Here is a 25,470-nt window from a genome sequence, read left to right on the forward strand (position 1 = left end):
ATGGCTGCCAACGTCACCATTCCGGGCTGCGGGCCTAATGTGGACTCGCTCTATTACAACCTGTGTGACACGAGCGTCGTGTGGGGCATCGTCCTGGAGGCCTTTGCGGCAGCCGGCATTGTGTTCTCCTTGGTGCTTTTCATCTCCCTACTGGCTAGCGTGCCTTTCACGCTTGACAAGAACCACAGGAGCTCGGTGGCGCTCCACGCCTGCTTCCTGGTCTGCACCGCTGGACTCTTCTGCCTGACCTTCGCGTTCATCGTAGGCAAGGATTTCTCCACGTGCGCCTCGCGGAGGTTCCTCTTTGGGGTTCTGTTCGGCGGCTGCTTCGCCTGCCTCCTGATGCAGTGCGTGAGGCTGAACATCCTCGCGAGGTGGAACAGCGGGCCCCAGGCTTGGGTCTTATGTCTCGGGGCAATGGGGCTGTGGCTGGTGGAGGTCATAATCAATACAGAGTGGCTGATCATCACAGTTGTGCGTCAACCACAGGGGCCACTCAACGCCACAGCTACGCCTTGCAACATCGCCAACAAGGACTTTGTCATGGCGCTTATCTATGTGATGGCCCTGCTCCTGGCTGTGGTGATGGCAAGCTTGGCCATCATGGCAGGAAAGCACAAGCAGTGGAAGAATGAAGGGGCTTGCATCCTGCTCACCAGCGTGTCCTCTGTGGGTATATGGGTGGCATGGATCGTCATGTACGTTTATGGGAATCAGAGGAGCGGGGGCCCTACATGGGATGACCCCACCTTGGCCATCGCCTTGGTGGCGAATGCATGGGTGTTCCTCATGGTCTACACCATTCCTGACATCTGCTGTTTGACCAGTGATGACGAAAGCCAAGAGACCTTCGGGGATGACGTGTATCCCAATCGAGGAGTCGGCTATGAGACGATCCTGAAGGAGCAGAGCGCCCAGAATATGTTCATGGAAAATAAGGCTTTCTCTCTGGACGAGCCCAATCAAGGTATGTACGAAATCTCAACGCACCAGTCAAAAGCCCTCCTTTCTGGTGTCTCCCATGGAAACTGATTACATCAACAACATCACCCATATGATGTTTGGCAACCTAAGAATCGATTTTGGATTCTTGTATTGTGTTTTTAACTCTGTACTCAAATCCCAGGTAATTAAAAAAAAAGAATTGTCACAATTAAACCTAAATGCACTCATCTTATTAAAAAAAGGTTGGCAATTCAGGCACGCTGTTGTTATGTACTTGTAGCAATAAGATGTCCCATCCGTCATTTTCTCAGGTAGGAAAACGATTCCATCCCTCTGGTCCGTATTGTCATTTGGCAGGAAGCAGTTTAACTCCCAGTATTCCCAGAAGATAAACTATTTGTCTGGGTAGTATTTTATACGTGTGGACACAATGGTCCACACAGTTACCTTTTTTAAGGAAGTCACAAATTGAAGGTCATGTAAAATACAGCGTGATTTCTGACCCACAGTTTTTCGGATGAACTCCTGGGAGAAGCCGCACGTTCTGTCCCTTCTCTGTGTTTTTGGAGTTTCTATATAGGCACACAAATCCGAACAGAAGGCTTCACTCTGCTGAAAGTCCTCAAATGGTTGTTTTGCACCTGCATGATGACCACACAGAATTTGATATGCTGCTTTTTTTTTTTAGCCTTCCACTGAACAGGATGTGATGTTGCAAGAAAAATCAGAACACTGAGTCCTCCAAGTCAGGCGCAGCCCGATCCAAAAGTCTGCACGAGGATTCAGTGGGCAATCGCAGATGATGAAGCAGGGCGTAGTTTTGGAGTGTGCTTTGTCTGTCATTTGCGTCGGCTTAGGTGAATATACATGTCATCGTTTCCAATTTGGGAGACATTGAGCATTTCCTCCAAAGGGAAATCTGTCATTCAGAAGGTGGCTTTCAAAAAAAAAAAAGCAATGTAAATCTTTCACATTTAAAACTTCCTTATTGTGAGGAATGACGAGGCAATAATTGCAGCCCGGATGGAAAAATTCAGTGAAACCTTTGTGCATAATCGTTTCTCTGGTATTCTGAGGTAAACGCTTCCTCTGAGTCAATCCTGTTAATGAGTGCCTCAGAGTCTCACCAGAAATATCACATCTCGTGTTGTCATGGTCTCAATGGCAACTGGGGGCGTGGCAACACAGCCTCATCCGGGGGACAATATTCGTTGTGTGTGATAAAGTCCGCTTTCCACATCCGTGTCTGTGTGTTTCTACGGAGCTACATCAGGACAAAATAAAGAACATATTATACCTCGTCGTGGCCATTGAGTTTCTCCATATCTTAAGTGCTTGTAATCTAATGATGGCTTTTGCTGAACGATAGCACTTAAGAGGCCTAAAGATATCACACAAAGGGCTTCTTGGGTGATAAGTGAATTAAATGTGTTCTGTGTGTCCATTGCAGCATCCAAGCCCGTGTCTCCGTACAGTGGCTACACCGGGCAGCTGCGCAGTTCCGTCTACCAGCCCACGGAGCTGGCTCTGATCAGCAAATCCATGGGAAATGTGAGTATAAGCCCGCGTGGTGTGTTCATGGAGACACGTATTTCAAGTATGGCCTATTGAGGAAACTAATAAATAACTTGTTATTAAGCTCTTTTTTTTAAGCCCTATTTTTGAGTAAAACCAGTAAACATCTGACAGATTAGAAAATTTAAATATTTGTGATATGTCAATTAAATTATGATTATTTTTACTGATGCTGTAGCCATTTATTTTAATGGGGGCACATCACCTGCTCTAAAACCTACAGGCAATCCACGAGGGTAAAAAGAAAATGCCCACTCGATGTGAGGCATGTCTTTAATGTTTCACCACAACACCAAATGAATATGTTGATTTTCAACAATGATGTCAAAACGTGAACAAGGTGCAGTTTTTTAGCATCTAAATAATTTTAGAATTCACACATAATGATAACACACAATTAGCAGCAGCAGCTAATCCCATATTCAAAAGACGTCCTCTCCCTTATTATTTCTTGGATGTTTTTTTTTTGTCACGGCTTCACGCAGCACTCTCCAGACTCGTCCTTTGACGCGGTTATTCCCAGAGCCTCCGCCATCTCCGCGCCCAACAGCGGTGGCAGCACACCCTCCACACACGCCGAGGTCCTGAACTCTGCTCACACCCAGACAAACGGAAATAGCGTAGGTCGGCCCACGAACCCTTAACACCTCTCTTTCACGCCGCTCTTTTCTTCCTCTCACTTGCTTACCTACAGATACGTTTCTATTCCCTTGCTGCTGATGCATATTGACCTCTCAGCTCCTGTTGTATCCATAGCAACTTCCTCTACAGGTTGACGATGAATCACTTCTTTGTCTGGCCTTTTTCTTTTTTCTTTTCTGGAGCTCACTGTCGTCAGGCCTTCAGTCTTTTACTTTCTCTTCTATGTACTTGTTGGACTTGTGTTCTATAAAAATTCTCGGAGTGCGTTATGGAAAGATCTCTAATCCAACATGAGGGGTCTTTTGTTTTTTATCCTCACAGTCGGCATACATTTCTATTCTTTGTGCTACATTCAGTTCTGTATGTATTAACAAAACTCAGCTTTTAGCCTTTAAGTTAATGATTTTCTTATTCAGGGAAGAGGGTGAATAATACATCAATATGAAGTATCAAAGCAACTATTTATAGCTGAATAATGCACTAAAAATCTAAATATTTCTATGCAGTGTATTTTTAAAGGTTTCTTATCACTTAGCCTGTCATATTGTTATTTGTAAAATATGGCAAAAACAAATTTGGCGAGTGATGATTCTGAGAAGTACACACTGAGAGTAAATGTGCTGCACTATTATCCAGGCTGTCATCTTCTCTCCTCCACGAATGAGCCACTCCAAACTCAATGGAGGCTAGTCGATAAACTCTACCATGTCTCTCTCTTCTTCTGCAGGGGAATGGTCTGCATAGGACGGTTCAGTGGTGAACGCCTCACGGCTGTCATCTCCCAGTCATGCTATCCTACGTTCAATCATTTTCATTCACACTTGCTGTATGTTTGCTCTTACTTGTGGTTCCCTAAGCTGGTTCTGAGTGGAACCTTCCATCCCGCCCTGTGGAGTTTAATGCTGGGTCGCCACTGAAAACAGGCTAAAACCTTGTTTAACTGGATTCCCACGTGCCACTGGGTATTAGACGGTGCAGAGCTGCATTTGGAAGTGGAAGCGAGGGAAACAAAATCCACGGCTTTGGTGCAGAACAAAGACTTTTTTGCAGCGGCCACATATTCACTGAGAGTAAACTGGGGGCTTTGCTGAACCACACGGATGAAGAGCAGCGGTGCAAAGAAAATGGGTAGACAGTCATTTCACTAAAAGTTAGCACAAAAGCATATTCATATATGCACATATGTGTGCAAGAGCGTATGCCCTACAACATGCACCATAAGCCGGCTTTAAAAAACAGCAGTAGCCACATACCAGTGAAGCATTCCTTTCCCAGTTTACATGAAGGCAACACAGGCTGGAAAAATACCCAAACTGACAGGCATTACTTTCACTTATATTACTTATTCTTGGTGTTTAATTATAGGAGTCGATGTATATTACTTGTGCCTGGATTGGGACTATAACCACCAAATTCACACTTTAAACTGAGCTACTGGTGTAAATATATTGTTAATGTGTCTTTAGATTTTCACAGGATGGAAGCATTGGAATCCAAATGTGTATTTCATACTATTTATAGCACTCCTGTGTGCTATTTAATTATTTCATCTGAATTCCACCAATCAAATGACGACGAGTGTTTCACCAGCTTGTAATGCTCAATGTAATCGCATCAACTTCGCTGATCAGCCACTGTGTGATTTATGTACAGCCAATAAATGTTAACTTGTGAACATGTGAATAATGTGTTTTTCTAATCTTCACTATTGTATTTTGCGAGAGAGGGGGGGAACGTGGCACGGCATCTGTTTTTGATGAAGTGCAACTTGGTTCTCACCATCATCAGACAGTCTAACAAGCGAGGCATCTGTTTATTCAGCAGAATACTCCGACTATGTGTCATTTCAGTCGTTAAAATGTCCGCCGCTAGCTCCAACCATCCAGGCCAATAACTCAGTGTTACAAAGGGGGGGGGGGGGGGGGGCACCAACTGTTCCGGATCGCTAAATAGTAAGCTATCTGGTTGATTCTAGTGTTTAAATCAAATCTTTACACGATTAAAAGAAAAATTCAAAAGCTGTTGAATTAAAGTCACAACTCTTGATATGTCCACAAAAAGGTGGCTGACATTTATTTTGGGGTTTTATTATTCTGTTGTATTAGCGCCGCCAACAAGGTTCTGTGATTGGTTCAGCTTGTTGGTCTGATTTTCAGCAGTATTGTGAAAGAACTAATAGATGTTTTTTGGCATCGTATTTTCACCAATGATGGATCTTAGCATATCCGTGAAGGGATTATATTTTGGTGATCAAGAACTGGATCTGAGAATCTTTCAAAGGGCAATTTAACGATTTACCGAAGTGGCTCCAGCTGCCTGAGAGAGGTTGGGCTGTGATTTACAAGTGATCCAACTGCTGTGGCCTGATAACCTCCAAATAATCAGTGGAGGTGAATCATCTCTATTTTTAGCTCAGAAGAGCCTGCTATCATCTGTTTGTGTCAGTAATTCTCAATATCCCTTCACGGGTGAAGCAATAAAAAAGGCTCTAAAAGAACTGCTGCAGTCTTGATAAGAAATATGAGCAGATAAACACAATAAAATCATCTTCTTTTTTTACCTTTTGTGTTCAGTGAAGAGAGAATAAAGCTCTGACCTCAATACATTCAATGGAGATCCATGCCGGGGGGCTAATATATTAGCCGAGGTTTGCAAGGTCAAAACAGGATGAGCATCTGTTTATTTTCTTTATAACTGTTTTACATTATTATTATTATTATTTGCTTCTTGAGATCTCAAAGGCTCATTATGGTTCTATAGCCCAAGGATAATGCTCAGATCCATGCAATGATGTTGGATGGTAATGGCAAGATGACGGCCCTGAAAGTTTAAAAGGGAACGACGCCTATGTGAGTTAATTGGCACTAGAAGCTATCTTGCTGATAAGCACCACTATCTGAGCTGCAGAGCAGTCTGCCCAATTAGCAGCACGTACACATGAACAGTGTGCAGTCGCGCTCAGTACGACAGGATCTAATGCACAGTAAGAAAGATTGTTGATGCGATCTGAAAATCAAATCAGGGGCATTTAGTGAGAAAAGGCAACGCCACAAAAAAAAAAGGGCAGAACTAAGGAAACACAATTCTTATTAAATAAAAGTATTTCAAAATCTGGAGGAGTGCCTGCCTCGTCAAAATGCTGCCCGCCTCCCTCACAGTTTGCAGCGCTCCTCCCTTCCTAACCCTTCACGCCTCCCTCTGACAGTTCAACAAACTGTCAATGAGGAGCAGTCATAAATTTACAGCCCTCAACTTTTTCCCCAATCCACTGTAAACATGATAAACCTGTTCATAAATGATGATGCGTCTGCTGATCATTTACAGCTATATCCGTGATGTCATGCAGAGCGGCTGAATGGAGCCACCGTTTCGGTCAGTGAAGGTGTATTAGGGACTGAGGGGATAATAATCAGGGCCACCGATTGGTCAATATGCCTTTACTCACTGTGCATTTGAACCCTTAGTTAACCATGCAGACCTTCATGTGACCAGTGTGACCCTGTGCCAGAAAACTGAAGAATGATTTACCAGCAGCTTGATCTGAACTGTATGAATAAACAGAGCTGATTCCCTGACGAGTTTGGTTGCAAGCTTAGAGACGTGTGAGGTAATGCTAAGCTACGTTTGCATGTAAAATAATGATCCACATTATGATTAGTGAAGTAGGAATTCACAGTTCCCAGTAGGCTATAGTAGCGATATATTTTACCTGTGCTTGATCCAGTCAACAGGAAGTCTATACAATTGTTTATTGACATTTAGAGTATGAAAAAAAAAATATTGTTGTCATCATCAAAAGCCCGGAAGTTTCTAAAATTATCATCAGTAGCACCAACAATTTTCTAACATTTTTGCAGTGGACAATTTGACACAGGAATTCGAGATTAGATCCCTCCATTATTTATTTTCTCATCTCCACCCACACTTCCTGACTGTGACATGTCAACATACACAAGGGGACACATTTCTGGGCTGGTTGTCTTTTGAAGTAAGTCATTGTGATTGCCATTTTGGGGCAGTGACCCCCCCCCCCCCCCCCCCCAGGTAACAATGTGGTCTTTGTACGTTCAGGACAAAGCTGAGTGCTGTGATTCAAACATGACGACCTTGAGAAAGGGACACCTGAGTGCACCCGTAGAGGGAAACTCTTTGAGCGACCTGTTGACACAGCTGCAACATCCAAATGCTACTTCATGAGCACCACAACTGTATCAGAGGCATATTACATGAGCTCAGATCACCTGACCTCTGTGACCATCTGCTAAACTTTCTAGGAGATAAGATGTGCATTTTGCCTATAGTTTATACCACAAGTTGTTTCAGATTGATGCAAAAAAAAATCTGAATATGCATATCGGTTTTCGTGAAGCCATTGGTAATAATTATTCAAATATCCTGTTTCTCATTTTATCTAATTTCCTTTTCAATTCCTTTTGAGAGTTGCACATGTGCAACACCAAGATGGTAGAGATTTAGAGGCATTGCTATGGCGATTATTTATTACAACACACATCATAGCATTAAACCATGACAAGAGCATGTTAGCTTGCTCAGGGGATGAATGCCATTACCTTTGCAAGTATATATATACAGTATATTACTACATGTGAATTTATGCTATGCTATATAAGCGAACACAGTAACGCTTTTGGGAGAATTTATAATATAAATAATATTATATTTGTCATCTTGTGACTGAGCTATGTGACATGATGAGCCTGTCTTTACAACAACTCCATGAATTCCCCTTAAAATTCCACAGGAGTCCTTGAGATACGCTCCATAACAACCAGGTTATGAGAAATGTATCAGATGTAACAGCACCAGAAAATAGCCACTTCCATTTGAGTTTCGTTTCTGTAAATATGTGTCACGTGCCTCGTTTTTACCTCACCCTTCAAGCCCAAGGCCCCTCAGAGGAGGTGGTAAAGCAGCGCTGCAGGAATTCCAAGGGAAAAGGTGGTGAGAGAAATGTAATCCAGCAGCAGCGCTGTGACGGGACTGTTGGTGAGGACATTAGTGAGGAAAACAGACCCCTCAGCCTCTGCACTCACATACCTGAGATGCTCGAGAGTCTCTGAGCTGACCTACATAAACTGATATCAAGCACAGCTTGGCCTTCCTTTGTTTGTTTCTTATACTTACATTATATCGGCATGCTACAGATGTTTTGAAGACCGTTAGGGATGAGGATGCCCCTGCCGTGCAGAGTCCAGTGCACTTTGGGTAATAACACCATATCCTGTGTTTGTAAAACTGATTGCCACAAATATATTCAGTAAAATCCATTCAATCATTGCATTTATACCAAACATGACCCAGCAGGCACACCTCACAAGTACAAAAAAAAACTCTGTGAAATGGAATTTTAATAAAAGACCATTATCAAGACAAACCCTTATACATCTGGACAATTAAATCTTAAGCTTTGGTTCATTCTACTGTCTGTGCTCAAAGCTAATCGCCATTGTCTGCTTGTTATTCTTCAGAGATTTATTTGTAATTCATCCCTTCTTTCAGAATAATATCAGCAGCCTTTTAGCTGTTGTTGGGTTTATGCATTTTGAACAGAGGCCTGGCGCTTCTGTGAAGCGTGACTGAGGGAGAACCTCTCTTTGGAATAAGGTCACATTGTGATCGGGGCCTCCGGTGAGATAACATGCCCCACCACACACCTGGTATCTCATGCCAGGCTGAGCAGCTGCTGTGTTTCAACACAACGTTACCATGGATGTGGCTTGCAAACACTGGAGTCTGTGGGGACCGAAGACTCACACCCTGATCTCATCCTCCCATTATTAAGCACACCTACTCACACATAGATCAAAGGTTTATTCTGAAGCTCTGTTTCAATCTATAGGCCTAAATGCCACTCATAGCAGGATGAGGGGATTCTGCCTGACAAGTCATTCTAATTCAAATCACTGTTCACAAGTCTTGGCTGTGGATGAGTCCACACCAAGCCTCAAGGCAAGTCTAAAACACATTTTTATCACTTCTCATTGTGACCTGTTACTGCAAGACTATTAAGAGATATTTTGTTGTCTTTTTTAACCTTATTTTCAATTTCTGGGATTGGAAATAATATAAAATAATTCTAATTAACAACACATTAGTTAATTAAATGGTCCCTTTTGAAATTGTCTATAATATCAAATGGTTCTCTACTCCTGATTGTGAAAGCAGTCATGGTATCACCAACACATCTTTACGACTGCTTCTATTTTATCTTTTGAATTGTATTAATATTTATTGTTTTATTAATTTTATCTGAAATTAATTCAGAGGAGGAAGCTATAACTGTTAGGATCAAAAGCATCAAGCAAGCATTTTGATTCGAAATTAAATTAGAATTCACACAAAGAAATAGGCCCCTCATTAAAATGTCGTTCTCTCTAGCTGAGCATAAAATGTGTTGTTCTGTCCCAGAAACAGATTTGCATGGCCTTGATAAGGCACATGCAGTCTCTCAGCAACAATCAGTCTTGTTCAGTGCAACCAGCCGCGAAGAGATTTTAGTTACACTGACTTATTCTGACTGCCTACAAACTGATAACAGATAGGGATTTTTTTTTTTTTTTTTTTTGGGCGGGGGGTTGCTTTGTTTTTTTATTCTCACATAAGAGTGTGAGTATGTTCAATATTTAAATTGACATATTAATCTAACTAGTTAAGTTAGCAATTAAATATTTTTTATATAAATTATTACTCTATTGTGTGAGTTTTATGCCTGCTAAAATCATTGCAGCGTGTCTAAACGCAGTGCACGTAGATAAATAGCGACCCCTATTGGATAGAGACGAAAGTGCAGTGATTTCGTGGCACCCGCCCAAATTATGTTGCGGCATTTTCTATTGGTTTAGAAACGTGCCGTGGGATTTGTCAGATTATGTTCTGTCAGCCAATCAACGGGTTTGTTTACAAACAGCCGCAAAGGTCAAAGGTTCAAACCCATGGGAAGTGACGCAAGTATCCCGGATGTCGTATGAAATTACATATGTTTTTCTGAGAACTATATTATTAAAATAAAAGGAATTATGCAGACACGTAACCGGGGTTCCTGTTTCATCCAGCGATGTTGTCTTTGGGTGTAAACGTGCTAAGGTCGTCAGTGTCCTTCAACAAGGTTGGTAGCTAAGCTAATCGTCCTGTGGTGTTGACTGTGCAGATGCTAATGTTACCAAAGTCGCATACTGAGCAGATCCGACAGGTTGACTTTCACCCAACCAGGACCTTCCTGTGCAGCTCACGCCTTTTCAACAATTTTAAGAGCGAAAACTAGCATTACGTGTTATTTCGTAGAGTAACGTAATTGGTTATTGATACCGTCTATAAAATTAGCCGGCATTTGGGTGCAAATGCCGGCTCGGTGAGGGCTCGGTTTATGTCAACTTGAAGATGTTGTCATTGTAATTATTGCATTTTGGTGTTCAATACCTTGGCTATTGACAGTCCTGCGTGCCGACGAGTGTTAAGACATTGGACACTTGAATGGACTTATTACTGTGGGATCTTTTGAAAAAAAAAAATTAAGGTCTAAAACTAAATAAGCTATTTTTATGCAAGTGTCAGGCTTATTTTGATTCTGAAATGAGAGAAGCTGTCTTTAACACATCATATTCTATATCATTATCATTTCAGCTTTGCATCCGCTCCCAGCTCCACATCAGAGATTGGTCAAATAGACCAGATTTTCCTGCTTCTGATTCTTCTGAGTGTCGTGAACCGGATCCGAGTCACAGCGGCCCTTCCTGGTCTCCTGACCAGGGTCCACCACCTGCTCCTACCCACTGTTGCATGAGTGGCTGTCACAACTGCGTGTGGATCGAGCATGCCGAGCAGCTGCTGGCGTACTACCATGACGGGGGCGACCGAGCGCTTGCTGCTATTGAGGAGAACGTCCTTGACGAGAACCTTAAAGCCTACCTAAAGATGGAGATTAGACTCTTGAAAAAGACGTGACTGTTCTATTTAACGCCAGTGGTTTCGACCACAGTGTGAAATTTAACGAGTGTTGTGTGTGTTTTATGTAATTGCCTTTCGTTTTATTTAAGCACATATTATTTTCTGCACTGGGAATGTGTAAAAAGTTGTTTATCTTCTTTGAGAAGATGGAATGAAGAAACTGTCTACTTTGTTTAATCAAGGAAACGGGCCTTATAGTTTATAACTTATCCTAGCATATAAGTAAACAACGCCAATAAATACTATCTAAATATCAGTAAAGTAATTCTAAAGTTTTTAAATTCACAGTTGATCTAAATAGGTGTTTTGGTGAATGAAGGAGTCCTCTGGCAATAATCGTCTGATGGATTATGTCAGGGCAGAAGCAGAGCACATTCAGGTTTTGGACTGACGTCAGTCAGCTGAGCCTGGTGTCCATATGTCTCACAGGCCCACTTTCTGGGGTGGTGCTGACCCTGCTCTCTGAGTCAGATGTAATCTGGTGCTCAGTGATGCCCGTTCGTTTACACATGCAGTGTACAGTGGACAGTTCCAGCATGGAGTTATTCTTTGATCTGGATTATACATTGATCATATTCAGAATGCTGTATGACACTGACGTGGTGGAAAAGAAATCAAAATGGATCAGTGCCACCGATGCAACGTCATGGTTAATATTCTGTACCAAACCATCCAATCATGAATCAAATGTAGATACGAAGCATGTGCAATTCCACGTGTTTAATATGTTGTTGTTTTTTCAGTGAAAATGAAATAGAAATACAAATTTTCATTCCCAAAATTTGAACCCAAGAACTATCAAAAAATATATACTTTTTATTTAGCAAATGTATTTTTAGGTATTTCTATTTTTTTCAAGATGATTTCAGTTTTGAATATATTTATATCTCTGATTTAATGATTCTTAAAGATGCAGATCATTATCTTTTCTTTGGGGCTTTTTTTCATCTAGAATCTTCTCTAAATTTGAAGATTGAGACACAAAGCTATGACATGGATACACAACGCGTGTACATCCTACATGTGAACTGTTGACATTCAAACAAAGAGGCGGTGCATTCCTAATCTCGGAATATAAGAGGGGGCCCTAAGCATCCACTGGCCCTCACAGCAATCCTAGCATAGAACTCCTCTCATCTGCTGGACAGACCGGGGCTGCACTCACACACACTCGTCTGCTGTCCTTCACCCAAGCAGCTGGTGAGTAGACCCCTGCACTACATGGCTACCACAAACACTGCTTTACATACAGCTACTAAAACGAGTTGTCTGTGCTCTGGAGTCACCTCAGGTCAATGGATATTATTAATTATCATTGCCAGATTCAAAAGTGTCTGAACATAGCAAGTGCAGGTTGACCAAATTTGGTTTTCTTTCATTACGTCAAACATTAGGCAACACAAATTTCCCGGAGGAAAAGATTTTCACAGTAAGTCCTGCAGGACATTTGTAGTTATTTTCAGGTTCAAATGCTTAGAACCTTTAAAGGGTCAACACAACTTTGGCTTGGTGATGAGGACAAAATGTACAGTATATTAGTTCTTTTTTCTGTCCTTTATAATTATATTACAGGAACCTCTGTTAGTGCTTTCATCAAGAATAAAAATAACTGCAACATTTATCAGTAATGTGGTTAATAACTATATGGGCAAATAAAACAAAAAATATTCAGAATGTTGCATCACTTTTTCTTTATAGTTAGGGAAAGAAAATGCCAATCTAATCCTAATGATGCATAAAAATAAAATGTTTGCCTTGATACAAATTATTTTCAGTGTACAAAAGCTTAATTGTGTGAAAATTGTAAATTGGTTGCATAAATAGCTGCAGTATCACTTTCTTATGGAAGAATAAATAATCTGTCACTAAGAAAATACACCTATTCCACACCCTTATTTATACTTCAATATAAATCCACTTTACACTTGTCTTTTGAATGAATTGTGATTGGCTAAATTATGCAAACATGTTGCTATGAAACTGGCTGTGAATGGTAAAGGCTTCTTCAGGACTGTTATTGTCATCAGCACACACTGAGCCGATTGATCACTGAGACCCTCTGTGCATGCTCAGCGTTTCTGCTTTGCTGTCCTTGCTATAACAAGATTACATGTGGACAGCCGGCTTGAAATAGAGAACACGGTAGTACTCATTAATTTGAGCCAGGGATTATGGGAAAATTGGGTCATCCTCACAGAGCATGCAGATGAACCATTCAATGAAAATAGGGATTAAAGAGAGCACCGTAGTGTTGATAAGCCATCTGAAAGTCTTCTTTTGAGATGAATTGCCTAACTTTTCTTCCTCGTTATCTTACACGAAGCCAACAACGTGCATTCAGGTACCATAACTGCTCAAAATGAATCTTGAGCCAAAAGCTGAGATCAAGTCGGCCACCCGTGTCAGCGGAGGCCCTGCCACCCCACGTAAGGGTCCACCCAAGTTCAAACAGAGGCAGACTCGTCAGTTCAAGAGCAAGCCTCCCAAGAAAGGAGTCCAGGGGTATGTCTTGAAAGATTTTTTTAATATATATATTTAGAAATAACGGCAAGTTATGGTTTGTAATTTCTGTTTCTTTGCAGTTTTGGTGATGATATCCCTGGAATGGAGGGCTTAGGCACAGGTGAGCTCAATTCCAGGTTTAAAAGCATTTTTTTTATATCAGTTTCTATGTTCTATAGTGATGTGATAATGCCATATCTGTATTTTGTTGCAGACATCACTGTCATCTGCCCATGGGAGGCCTTCAATCACCTGGAGCTCCATGAGCTGGCCCAGTATGGCATCATCTGAGCCTTCCTGCAGCTCACAACGAACCTCTGAGGATTACAGACCACGACCATGCACTTCAAACCATCTGCCTCAGCCTCCGTCTCCTAGCTCTAAACTAAACTTTTCCAATGAACTACAATAATGACATGTAACTAACACAAAAAAATTGAGAAAAAAAGAAAAATAATCTACAAAAAAAACTTCTCCGTTATCTTTCAATGGATTCTTCTGCTAAGATTCTTCTGAATTTTTGATAGATTTTTAGAGTTTTTGATTTGAGTTTCACATCTTTAGCACAGCTTAGTCCTCTTAAACAACATATCTTATTTCCTTTTTTCTTATTCCTTCTATTTTTCACACAGACAAAACCTTAAACTTTACACAAGCATGGTAGCCTCAAATTGAGTTTAAGTGACAAACCCATGAAGGGGCCGGATTCCCACCTCATGCGCTTCAAATGCACCCAAATTCTTTACAATCATAGTATGCATAATTCTGATGAATCTAGAAGTGTTGTGAGGAAGAAGAAAAGATCTTCACAGCCAACATCCAGGAAACCACAATTTGTTCATTATAACTCATTTCAGCAGAAGACTTAAACGTTAATACTAGTGTCTATTAATTTTAGTGACATATGATATATGTGATATGTACAATATCACTGTGTATGAAACATTTATTTGATGTTTGCATGTTTATTTCTCATACTTTCACGCAATTTGAGTGTTTATATTTGTGTGTTGAAGGACAAAATATTTTGCTCTATTGTTGTTATCTTGTAGATTAGGGCGTTTCTTATTTTTCCTTATTTATTTCAACCATCATTCAGAGTAACTTGTTTTTGATTTCACTGTTGTTCACCCTCATCCTTTTCATTATCGATGAGCCATCAATCTGGCCAAATATATCACTCCCAGAACTGGTAATTTTGTAATTTTATCACTCCTGATTTCACTCCTCAAATGCAGTACTCAAATAAACAAGAGACAAATTAAGATGTTCATATTTTTTTTCTCTAGTGATATAAAGCTGGTGATGGAAAATTGGTCAGTCTTTCTTCAAATAATGGTGACATTTGATGAAATGAGACATTTTTCAGTGCATGCTCAGTTCAGAAGAAATGGGTAATGAAGCATTGACTCCGAGATGATGAAAAAAATAAAACATAAAAAGAGGAAAATCCAAATGGAGATGTGTTTATTCTCATCAAAATTGTTCCTAGGTCTGTATTGATGACCAGTTACATTACATTGAATACATTTTAATTAAATTAATGGACAGTGTTAATTAAATGGACTAATATGCAGTTTACAAGTCTATATGGCCATATTAATAGGAACAACTTTCTGTATTTGATTATCGGATTGATTCTGATTGTTTGACATTCAATAAAATATTTAATAAAACAGGTTGGTACGAATAATGTATCATATAATATCAGTGCTGCCATATGTGAAATTATATTGTTATAAATAAGTTGTCATGTTATTAACACATTATAACGTATTAAATACAGTACAAAAACAATATGAGTAACAATTTATATATGTACAAATATAGACCACTGAGGCTCAATTTAAGATCAATTATGGGCAAATCATACATGGAACCTTTCCCCTGTATTTTACAAAAAAAATATTTAACCGTTTTTTCTTTGATTTTGTGGTCGTTGCAGCCGTATGAAAAGTGGAACGCGGTATTTTCATCTGAAAAAATGTTTCCGTCGTGATTGCTTCAGCGTCGGACCAGTGGGAAGCGGTCGGTCACTAATTCGTGCGACACCCGTTGTATGAGTTGTGTTATGGAGTTTCGTTGACAGACAGCAACGTAACGTGAGATTTGTTGTTGGAGTTCCTGGTTACTTACACAGTGATCTACATTTCGAGCGCTCGCCCGAGCAACATGGCAGATCATATTGTAAGTATAACATCGGCTGCTATATCGCATCAGTGAAGGATCAACTCGGCTAATGCTAGCTAGCCTGTTAGCCGAAGTCTAGAGTGATGAGGCAGCAGAATTAGCTTGGTTGCTAACGTTAGTTCGCTATCATTAGTAAAGTGATTTGGGCCTGGTTAGCTTGCCGGCTAATGTTAGCCCTTTAGCTAGCAGTCGGCATTCAGATAAAGGCCGATAGGAAAGCTACATAACCGGCAAATATTTCGGGATCATAATGGTTGACTTAGAATGTTCATCGCATTAGTCCCAATTAGCTACAGCAAGTTAAGTGAATATAGTGGAAGCTAATATGTTGACTATTCAATAGATGTAACGTTCATATTTGTTGACCATGAATAAGCCCCATAAAGTCGTCTTTAGTAAACGTTGTTTGATTCGGATTCAACATTTTAATGTCAAAAAGTCATTCGGTGAAATGTTACAGTCTCGTACACGATTTCTGCACTGTCATCGTTGAAAAACGCATTGGCACAACGGGAAGAAAAAGCGAAATAGTACTCGGGTATTTGGAAGTCATAAGTGGACTGAATTAATTGTAGATTTATTAATTGTTTTGCAAGTGATAACAACAGCGCTTTCCCAATTGTTTGAATTCAGGTGACAAAGAAAAGCTGTTTATGTCCAATGTTTTCGTTTTAGGTCATCAGGGTACAATCCCCAGACGGGATGAGGAAAATTCCTTCCATGAAGAGGGAGACAGCAGCTGCCTTTCTAAAGAAGGTACCTTGTTTAAATCAGTAATGCAAAAGAGTGCCACACAACCTGGCTGTTGTTGTGTGCTGGTTTAACAACAACTTGCAAAGCTCCTTACTGGTTGGCATTGTTATTACGCTCTAAATAAGTGCACTACCCATTGATCCAGAGTTTGAATGTAAGTGAGCAGCAAACCACTCCCAGCAGGCGGTTGCAACAGCGGCACATTAAGAATGTATGTGCATGCAGATCAATCACATGAGTAGGTTTTAATTCCGTGCCGATGCGCTGCCAGTGATGGGTGAATTAAAGCGTCATAGTGAGGTAGACAGGAGGACAGACACGGTGGTAAGTCTGCAGCTACAACAGAGTAAAAGGAGCTCAAACCGATCACGCAGCTCATGCTGAGAGAACCTCAGTATCATTTCCTTTAATTGGCTGATTATTCCAAATGCTGACCACGGATATTTAAAGCAGTGCTGAATAAAGCTGAGTGCCCAGCATTTGGCTGACCTTCTGCCTGATGTAGTGATAAAATTGCCGTGCAATACTCTGCTGGCCATTTAGCTCAGAGTGCTAACTGATGAGTTTGCAAGGAGTTACTGCAACCTGACTTTCTCTCATGTCATTTTTTTCGACTTACGGTTCCTGCCTAGATTCTATCTTAAGCAATTCCACCAAATGCATTTAATGGTGTTGCACGTTGTTTGTATTTTAATGTGAGGCTAGTCGTCATCCATCATATCAGCATACTGCATTTGTATTTGATTTTTTTATCTCAGGTAGCCAAAGAGTTTGGGTTCAATTCCATTGGGTTTTCTATCTACTTGAACCGCAATAAGACCGGAGAGATTCTTTCCCAGAACAAAACTCTGAGCCTGCTTAAGATCAAGTAAGTAAAAGGCAATAATATTCATATAGTAAAGTCTAGATATTCCAAACTGGTCAGTGATTCTCTGAGTTGACACATCCTTTCCAAATTTATTGGAAATGAGTTAAATGTGTTACTTCAAGTGCATTTTTGTTTTGTCTTCTCTCCTTCCAAGGCATGGCGACATGCTGTTTCTGTTCCCATCAGGATCTTCCACTTCCTCTGGCGAGGTGATGGACACTGCCACCCCACACTCATCTTCATCACTGTCCTACATTTCATCCTCTCCGTCCCCTTCTTCGTCCTCCATGATCCCTCGGTCCTTTTCAGCTCCTCAGGTCCAGGAAGATGAGATTGATCAGTATTTGGCCAAACAAGATGGCAAAATCTACAGAAATAAAGACCCACAACTGTAAGAAACAGACCTACTGTGAACATCCAAGTCAGTCACGAATGTCGAATAATAATCATTAAATTCTTGTTTTGTTACAGATGTCGCCATGGTGCCCTTGGAAAATGTGTGCACTGTGTACCTTTAGAGGTAAGACAATTAATTTATGTTTAATTATCACGCTACTATTGTTGAAAAAGAAACAAAAAGCCCTGCTCTACTGTGCTTACTGTGCCTTTTTTTTTAAATGTAATCAGCCTTTTGATGAAGACTACCTGAATCACCTCGACCCACCAGTGAAACACATGTCATTCCATGCGTACCTACGCAAGCTGACCGGTGGAGCGGACAAGTGAGAAGTTGCTCTTCAGGACTTTGGTGGAATTTCCACACATTCCGCTCAAATCCTAACACTGCTCTGATATTCCTGCAGAGGTAAGTTTGCAGCTTTGGAGAACATCAGCTGTAAGATCAAGTCCGGTTGTGAGGGCCACCCGCCCTGGCCAGATGGTATCTGCACCAAGTGCCAGCCCAGTGCCATCACCCTAAACAGACAGGTATGCAATCGTACTGTTTGAGAGTGGAGTTGATGACCAGCAACCGAGACCATGGAGTGTTCTTGACGCGCCTTGATAAGACCCTCATTCGTTTTGGTCTTTACTTCCATGTGTGTGCTGGTGATGATGTGGAACGTTCTTTTTTTTTTTTCCCCAGAAATACAGACACGTGGACAACATTATGTTTGAGAACCACACCATTGCTGATCGCTTCCTGGACTTCTGGAGGAAAACCGGCAGTCAGAGAATGGGATATTTGTATGGACGGTTCACTGAGCACAAAGACATCCCACTGGGCATCAGAGCGGAGGTGGCGGCCATCTACGAGCCACCGCAGGTGACTTGGAGCCTCTCGTTGAGGTGACGTTGTAGTAACTCTTCATTATCGTGTGATTGTGACTGTTTTTTTTTGTTTGTTTTTTTAGAATGCCACTCAGAACTGCCTGGAACTGGTGGACGACCCTAAAGCGGTAGCTGTGGATGAGATCGCTGCCAAGCTGGGTCTCTGCAAGGTTGGCCAGCATGTTCCATGGCTCGCAGTTGCTTTCACACAAAGTGGCTTCTTTCTTTGCTGTTAGCACTGAACAACTTGAATATTCCAAATCCAAAGTTAAAGTTCTCAAACTGGTTTTGTCAGTGTGAAGTCTACTTACTGCTATTGTCAAATATCTAGTTATTTGTCTTGGCTTTTAATCAACCGAGACAGTAATTACTTCATCTAAACGCTGCACATCATACATTTATCTATCAATTGTCTCGGCTCTTCTTACTTGATCTGTTTTGTTCTTCCTGCTTTTTTAGGTGGGTTGGATCTTCACTGACCTGATCTCTGAGGATACCAGAATAGGTACTGTTCGCTACACAAGAAACCAGGTGAGGGCGTAGTTCACGCAAACACTACCTGTACCTGCTGCTTTCCAACATTTTCATGACTGTCCTCGCTTCTGGTTTGTTAGGATTCTTACTACCTGAGCGCCGAGGAGTGCATCACAGCAGGATACTTCCAGAATCTTCATTCAAACCCTTGCAGACTCTCTCGGGATGGTCACTTTGGCTCAAAATTTGTAACTGTGCTTGCAACAGGTATGTTTGTTTGCTCTAATGCCCAAATCAGAGTCCCTCATTTCTTAGTAAGATATAATTACGTGTGAAACGGCAACAGTGTTTGCTTTGAGATCTTTCTTCACCCAACAATAATGCATGTTGTCTTTTGTTAATATGCCGTGTGCAGGTGGTCCAGATAACCAGGTGCACTTTGATGGATATCAGGTGTCCAATCAGTGCATGGCTTTGGTGAGAGACGAGTGCCTACTGCCCTGCAAAGATGCTCCTGAGCTGGGCTTTGCCAAAGAGTCGAGCTCCGAGCAGTACGTACCGGATGTCTTCTACAAGGTAAGGCCTTATACGTGAAACAACAACAAGCTACTTTAAACACTGGGCTATCTATACCTAATATATAATGGTGTGTGTTTGAGTCCAGTTATTATGGCTCCATTCATCCAGATGTTAAGATTTTTATATGTGTGTATATATATATATATTTTCTTTTCTTTTTTCATCTAAAAGGACAAAGACAAATTTGGAAATGATGTCACATTTCTAGCCCGGCCTCTCCCTGTGGAGTACCTCATCATAAATGTGAGTATGATTCTTGTTGACAGAGCATCGCTTCTTAATAATGAAATGTCTTGCCTCCTACCTGCCTTTTTCTTCTTCTTCTTCTTAATATCATCTTCTGGTGGTTGTTTCATTTCATTGACAGATAACTACCACTTTTCCAAAGGACCCCCAGTACACCTTCTGTTCCACACAACGCTTCCCCATCGAGAACCGTGATATTCTGGGAGAAACGCAAGCAAGTCAATTCTTGATGACATATAATATGCTCTTCCGTTAAATATGCCAGTATAAGCGTTCGATTTACAGCGTGTTATGTTATTGGAGATGTGATGAAATATCAAATATGTTGAAAAGGAAAGAACTGCATCATTACAACATGCACACGATGAGAATGCAGCGTGCATTTTCTCTAGATAGACATTGCTCAGTACACTTTAGCCTTGGTTCCTGAGAGAATTGGGGTGACCTTAGGATTCCATAACACTCGAAGGTCAGAGGAAGTCATGCATCGTATTTTTCTGTTGTTTGTGTATTTGCAGAATTTCCATAGTTTAGCAACATACCTGTCCCAGTGCACCTCCACGGCATTCCTTGACATTGTTTCAGACTTCCATCTGCTTCTCTTCCTGGTCACCAATGAAGTAATGCCTCTGAGAGTAAGGCCTCTTTCTTTCTATATTGTTCCGTTTGTGTATTGATTAATGTCTTTTCCAGTCTGGATTTGGTTACTGGCGTGAAGATGTCCATGCTGATAGGATTTCAGGTTGCTCTTTGACCCATGATGATTAAAAAACAATATTGTATAATCTTATTATTGAGATGGTAGCAGTCGAGACGCCCCCCCACAGCTTTGCTGAATCCGTCTCATCTCGTTCGTGGATCACAGGCTGTGTTTGTTTCTGCAGGACAGCATAGATTTGTTGCTCGATGCGGTGAGGACTCGTAACGAGGATTTGGCACAGACCTGGATGAAATCCGAGCAGTGGGCCACTATTGAGCAGCTGTGCGGTAAGTCACTGATGATCACTGCTCTGCTCAGATTGTATGTAAAGGTTGAAATGATGAGTTAATGATTTTAAAAAAAAGACAAATGATCTGAAAACCAAAAGCAGTCGCGTAAAATTTGCACTTATTTTAACGTTTGAATATTTTGCGTGAAAATGTGCTAGTCGATCAGATTAAACAAGTTTGTTTTTTTTCCCCCTAAACGTATTGATATTATATTTAAATTTAAAATGAATCCGTGATTAAGTATTTAAAATGAATTGCTGCCTGAATGGCCCCTCCTGTCCTTCCAGGTACAGTCGGCGGGCAGCCCTCCAGCTCGATGAGTTACGGGGCGATGGGCGGTCCCTCAGTTCCCGCCTCCTCCTCCTCAGTCATGTGGTCCTGCCTCCACTGCACCTTCATGAACCAAGCTGGCACAGATCACTGTGAAATGTGCAGCCTGCCCCGAGGTTAAACCCCCACCAACGCCCTCTACCCTGATCTTATCCCGCCCCGTCCGCCGCTCAACTCGCCAATGACATCACTATTACCGGGACTGGCTGCGAGAATTTAGATGCCCCCCCCCCCCCCCACACACTTTTTTTTCTGTTTGTCCTTCCCAACTCCCAGGCTGAAAGGGATGCACTTGTTTACATCAAATTCAATGAGTGAAAGTAAAACCAGACTCTTTTTTTGTTCCTCTTCTTTAGCCGTCTTCTCCGAGCATTAGGATTCGTTAAGGTAAAGCGCTTTTCAACCCACAGCTTGCCTGAATGATCGGCGCCCCTCAAAGGAAACCCTGCTGTGACTCAGGACAGCAGCAAAGACTCACATCTGTGCCCATCTCAGTCTCACTATGTCTTCTGGAAGATCTTGCTGTGTATAAATTCATCTGAGGAAAGACTGTTCTTTAATTGAGCCTTTTTATTTTTCTTCTGATTGTAGCGATACCTTTGAATCTTCAGCATGGATTCTACTCATTCAGGTGTTTATAGGTCTCTTTTGACAAGCCCATTACAGTACAATCATTGGCTCAGCCCAGAACTTAAAACTCTTATGAGTGCCAGAGTAAATCTGGCTTTAAAAGGCATACACAAAAAAATATCCTGTCGTCTTCGACAGATTGCAGGAGAAGTTGTTCTGTTTTCTAACTTTCGGACTGATGTCCCACCAAACGGAAGTGGCTCCTAAAGCCCTCTTCACTTTGTTGGACATGTAACTTTTAAATTTGATGGATTGCTGGCTAAATATGTAGCTTATTTCATCGGCTGGATGTTCTGTTTCGAACACCATCTGTTAGCATCGTCACATTTACTGATTTGCACTATATCAGCCACAAGGTGGTTCTAGAATCAGCTTTTGCTCACCACCATACCTGGGGTTCTTCTCTTGCTGGCACCAGTCCAACCCCCCAATCGGTCCTCAACCGCATTCTTTCGCCAATGGGGCCCTTCCAGCATTTTCCATCACTAAGCCTTTAAAGACTCTGCAGAGGTCGCGGTTCAGCATCTGGAGACGGTTCCTTGTGTCATCTGATCTCTGTGCTGGATTTTTTTTCGCCAGCCACTAGGAAAACTATGAAATGAGAATGGTCTGCTTTTGAGGTTTACACATAATTATTTTCTGTGCTTTGACAAAAGGCTCTGAGCTCCTTCCATCAGGAGGGAAGGAGGATGTTCGGCTTGACATTTTCCTAATTCTAGAGTTACAGTCATCAGTGCAGCTAGTTAACAGGCTCTCAATGGCACTGCAGAGGCAAACATCCTTTGGTTTTGAACTAATTTGGAATTTGTGATAATGAGGTACTTTTTATTTTTCAATAACTACTTTCAACCCACCCTTTAACATTTGACACTCAGCAGTTGGCATAGTGAGGTTAAAACAGATTGTTAACTGGAGATCATTTCGGTTTATGTGATTTTTACAAGTTCACATCCGGCACCAAAATGTTTCTTGGAGCCAGTCCGTTGAAAATACAACAATGCATCGAATCAGTTAAGTCAAATCCCAAAGTCCATGTTTAGTTTTCTGCATCATTACCTGGAATTCTAAAATATGTGTGTCCAAATTTTGAGAAATAATTGAAACATTGTCTATATAGCAAGAAAAGCTGATGTGAACACAAAAACTTGAGTTTGTTATTTTTCTTTAAATATACACACACGTTTAGCTTGTTGACTAAACTTACACTGTCACATGAAGTGGATTTTTTTTTCCTTAACAGGATATTCCAACTGGCAGGAAAACCAGAGGGAATCACCAGATCCCCATTGGGTTTGGGGGGGGGGGGGTTCTTGTTCGGATTTAGCCTCTTTGGTTACGAGGGCGGAGTCGTGTGCTCCAGATTTGTTATTTATGAGACTTGCACTTCTTTGTAAGAGCTTGAGTAATTCCATTGATGAAGTGACAGTATATTTTAGTTCTAGAGGAATTATTAAAGTGCGTGAATTCTTGCATTTTCCTTCTGCCCGGTGATATCATTCTCACCACTTGTGTGAGAGATTTATCTGATGTCATTCTAATGGGCGGCAGTGACCTTTTCCTTTTGTATTGCTCCAGAGTTCGTTTGCTGAGCAAGCAAGTTCCTGGAGTTACAGCCAGTCCTCACTTTCCACTGAGGTGACAGAGGACCCTGAAAGTTGTATGCTGTTGACCTGGATTTGAAACACAATAAAAAAATTAAAAAAATTCCTATGCACATAGTAGTTTCTTTGATTTGTTTGGATGTTCACTAGAATAAGTTGAGAAAACTCCAAATAGAAGCAGAAGGTGGCTCAGACTTTACAAATCCTTTAAAGGAATTGCCCTTTTTTGTGTTTATAATGCAATATGTATATATCTGTATCTGAAGAATAGAAGAGGCTTTATTTATTATTACAATTATTATTATTTATGGCTTTATTAAAAAAAATGCTAACTCTTTCATCAACTCTTAGGTTTTATGGAGCTACATTTTGAGGGGTATACAAAACAAACATAAAAAATAACTTAGAAAAAAACAGCAAGAGACAGAATTAGCACTTGTGTTGCTGTTCACACACATTTGTGTCTTTTATTGCATCATTTATTGTTTAAACCCTGTCGGTTCAGGGATGTTATCAGCCCGGCAGACCCGGCTACACCATTTTTCTTTTGTTCTTCCTTCTTAAATGCCTGTTTCCATCCATCAGCTTGGATGTAGATAGTAAAAAAATCACAATAAATCCTTTCAATGCTTCAAACAGTGGGAAATAAAAAAGTCTTAACAGGTTCATGCTTGACTTTGAAGTGAAATCCTGATATACGAGGCCCAGTCTGGGTGAGGCTCAGATGGGGGGAGGAACCCTGAGACCCGCCCTCCTTCTCAGGCAATGAGATGTCCAGAAGTGCCAGTTTCGACCTCACTGCACTATTCGACTGTCTCTGCAGGTAAGTGTTCTCCCTTTAAATCACTGCAAATGAAGCTTTTCTTCATTTCTTTAGTTTTAATTGTATGAATAAATGTAGTTCGGGCTCACATTCTCAGACGTGCATTTGTGTGTGTTTCCAGTTGCAGCTTTCAGGATGAAGCCTGCTGGAGTTCTGTCCATCCTATTGGTGACTCTGTGTGTTGCTCACAAACAGAAAGCAGACCAGAACCCAGAGTGGGATCATAGGAACCCACTGGTTAACGGTAAAGCAAATACATTTACTCTGTCAGTTTTAGGTTCGGGGATTATTATTTTATTTACTGATGAGGATTTTCAGCTGAAACGCAAAGTTTTTTTTTATGCCTATGTTACATCCAGTGTAATGTTATTTTACCATTGAATTATGTCATAAATACTCCTTAAAAGAGACATTGAAATTCCATTAACAACAACAACGTACTCGTTCTCTATTCTCTTGTGCTTTATTCATTCTGCATAATGGGTTTTTCCACATTACGTACTGGAAGAAAATACTGTATACATGGTACTTTTACTTGAGTAAAGTTCTTGCATTTCTTCACAGCAATGATTTTTTAATTCAGCCTGAATTTTTCATCATATTTGATGGACTGGGCTACAAATACAGAGGTAGATTTTGTCATGAATGTCATTTTTAATTAGCTTATTTTAATTATTACATTTTCTTTCTTTCTTTCTCTGCTAGTGTAAACCGAAAGCTCTTCTGTTTTAAAACAATGGTAATGCAGTCTTTTTCCATTGTGTTGTAACTGTTTTTAATCCCACACAGTTTGCTAAAATGTAAAACTGGTTCATCTTTGTACTGAATGTGTTTTTGATGGACAACTTTACTTGCTCTGTGTTTTCCTCGCCTGCAACAGAGAGAATGAAGACCAGAAGTTGTGCCAACCTCTCTTTGGTTTTGGACAACTGGAAATATTCCATCATGACACAGGTCAAAAACCTGTTGCTACACGATCCCAACACGGTGCTGCCCGACTACGGAAGGTCAGGACTCGTTCATATTCATTTTCAATATCCACTTATTACATTTTTTCATTAAGATTCACCTCTTTTTTTTAATATCAT

The 25,470-nt window shown here is 40.9% G+C and overlaps 3 protein-coding genes across 4 annotated transcripts; all 3 read left to right on the top strand.

Moving 5' to 3' along the window:
* Positions 1-3,922, top strand: gprc5c (G protein-coupled receptor, class C, group 5, member C). The gene is made up of 4 exons (XM_068754746.1): positions 1-967; positions 2,396-2,496; positions 3,006-3,140; positions 3,890-3,922. Exons 1-4 carry the CDS (start codon positions 1-3, stop codon positions 3,920-3,922), a joined length of 1,236 nt encoding a protein of 411 aa, XP_068610847.1.
* An 8,198-nt stretch (positions 3,923-12,120) lies between these two features.
* On the top strand, positions 12,121-13,920 carry pde6gb (phosphodiesterase 6G, cGMP-specific, rod, gamma, paralog b). 2 transcript variants are annotated; one of them, XM_068754379.1, is made up of 4 exons: positions 12,121-12,135; positions 13,499-13,629; positions 13,710-13,750; positions 13,844-13,920. In XM_068754379.1, the coding sequence occupies exons 1-4, from the start codon at positions 12,121-12,123 to the stop codon at positions 13,918-13,920; spliced, it is 264 nt and encodes an 87-aa protein (XP_068610480.1). The 2 variants fall into 2 exon arrangements, with proteins under 2 accessions (XP_068610480.1, XP_068610479.1); XM_068754378.1 differs by lacking the exon at positions 12,121-12,135 and having other exon boundaries at positions 13,487-13,629.
* Positions 13,921-15,692: 1,772 nt separating this feature from the next.
* nploc4 (NPL4 homolog, ubiquitin recognition factor) lies at positions 15,693-23,670 on the top strand. The gene is made up of 17 exons (XM_068754350.1): positions 15,693-15,816; positions 16,495-16,575; positions 17,331-17,440; positions 17,595-17,831; positions 17,912-17,960; positions 18,068-18,162; positions 18,244-18,367; positions 18,525-18,704; positions 18,793-18,879; positions 19,169-19,240; positions 19,324-19,450; positions 19,599-19,759; positions 19,934-20,005; positions 20,130-20,222; positions 20,527-20,643; positions 20,893-20,995; positions 21,286-23,670. The coding sequence occupies exons 1-17, from the start codon at positions 15,802-15,804 to the stop codon at positions 21,447-21,449; spliced, it is 1,887 nt and encodes a 628-aa protein (XP_068610451.1). The 5' UTR covers positions 15,693-15,801; the 3' UTR covers positions 21,450-23,670.
* Positions 23,671-25,470: the final 1,800 nt, after the last annotated feature.

Source organism: Brachionichthys hirsutus, chromosome 21 (assembly GCF_040956055.1).
Source record: "Brachionichthys hirsutus isolate HB-005 chromosome 21, CSIRO-AGI_Bhir_v1, whole genome shotgun sequence".
NCBI lineage: Eukaryota > Metazoa > Chordata > Actinopteri > Lophiiformes > Brachionichthyidae > Brachionichthys > Brachionichthys hirsutus.

Bases quoted from the DNA above. Each gene is read 5' to 3' on its own strand.
- nploc4 (XM_068754350.1), top strand. The intron at 17,441-17,594 runs GTAAGTAAAAGG...TCTCCTTCCAAG, and splicing joins CTGAGCCTGCTTAAGATCAA to GCATGGCGACATGCTGTTTC. The intron at 17,832-17,911 runs GTAAGAAACAGA...GTTTTGTTACAG, and splicing joins AGAAATAAAGACCCACAACT to ATGTCGCCATGGTGCCCTTG.
- gprc5c (XM_068754746.1), top strand. From the start codon at position 1: ATGGCTGCCAACGTCACCATTCCGGGCTGCGGGCCTAATGTGGACTCG. The intron at 968-2,395 runs GTATGTACGAAA...TGTCCATTGCAG, and splicing joins TCTGGACGAGCCCAATCAAG to CATCCAAGCCCGTGTCTCCG. The intron at 2,497-3,005 runs GTGAGTATAAGC...GGCTTCACGCAG, and splicing joins TCAGCAAATCCATGGGAAAT to CACTCTCCAGACTCGTCCTT.
- pde6gb (XM_068754379.1), top strand. The intron at 13,630-13,709 runs GTATGTCTTGAA...GTTTCTTTGCAG, and splicing joins CCCAAGAAAGGAGTCCAGGG to TTTTGGTGATGATATCCCTG. The intron at 13,751-13,843 runs GTGAGCTCAATT...ATTTTGTTGCAG, and splicing joins AATGGAGGGCTTAGGCACAG to ACATCACTGTCATCTGCCCA.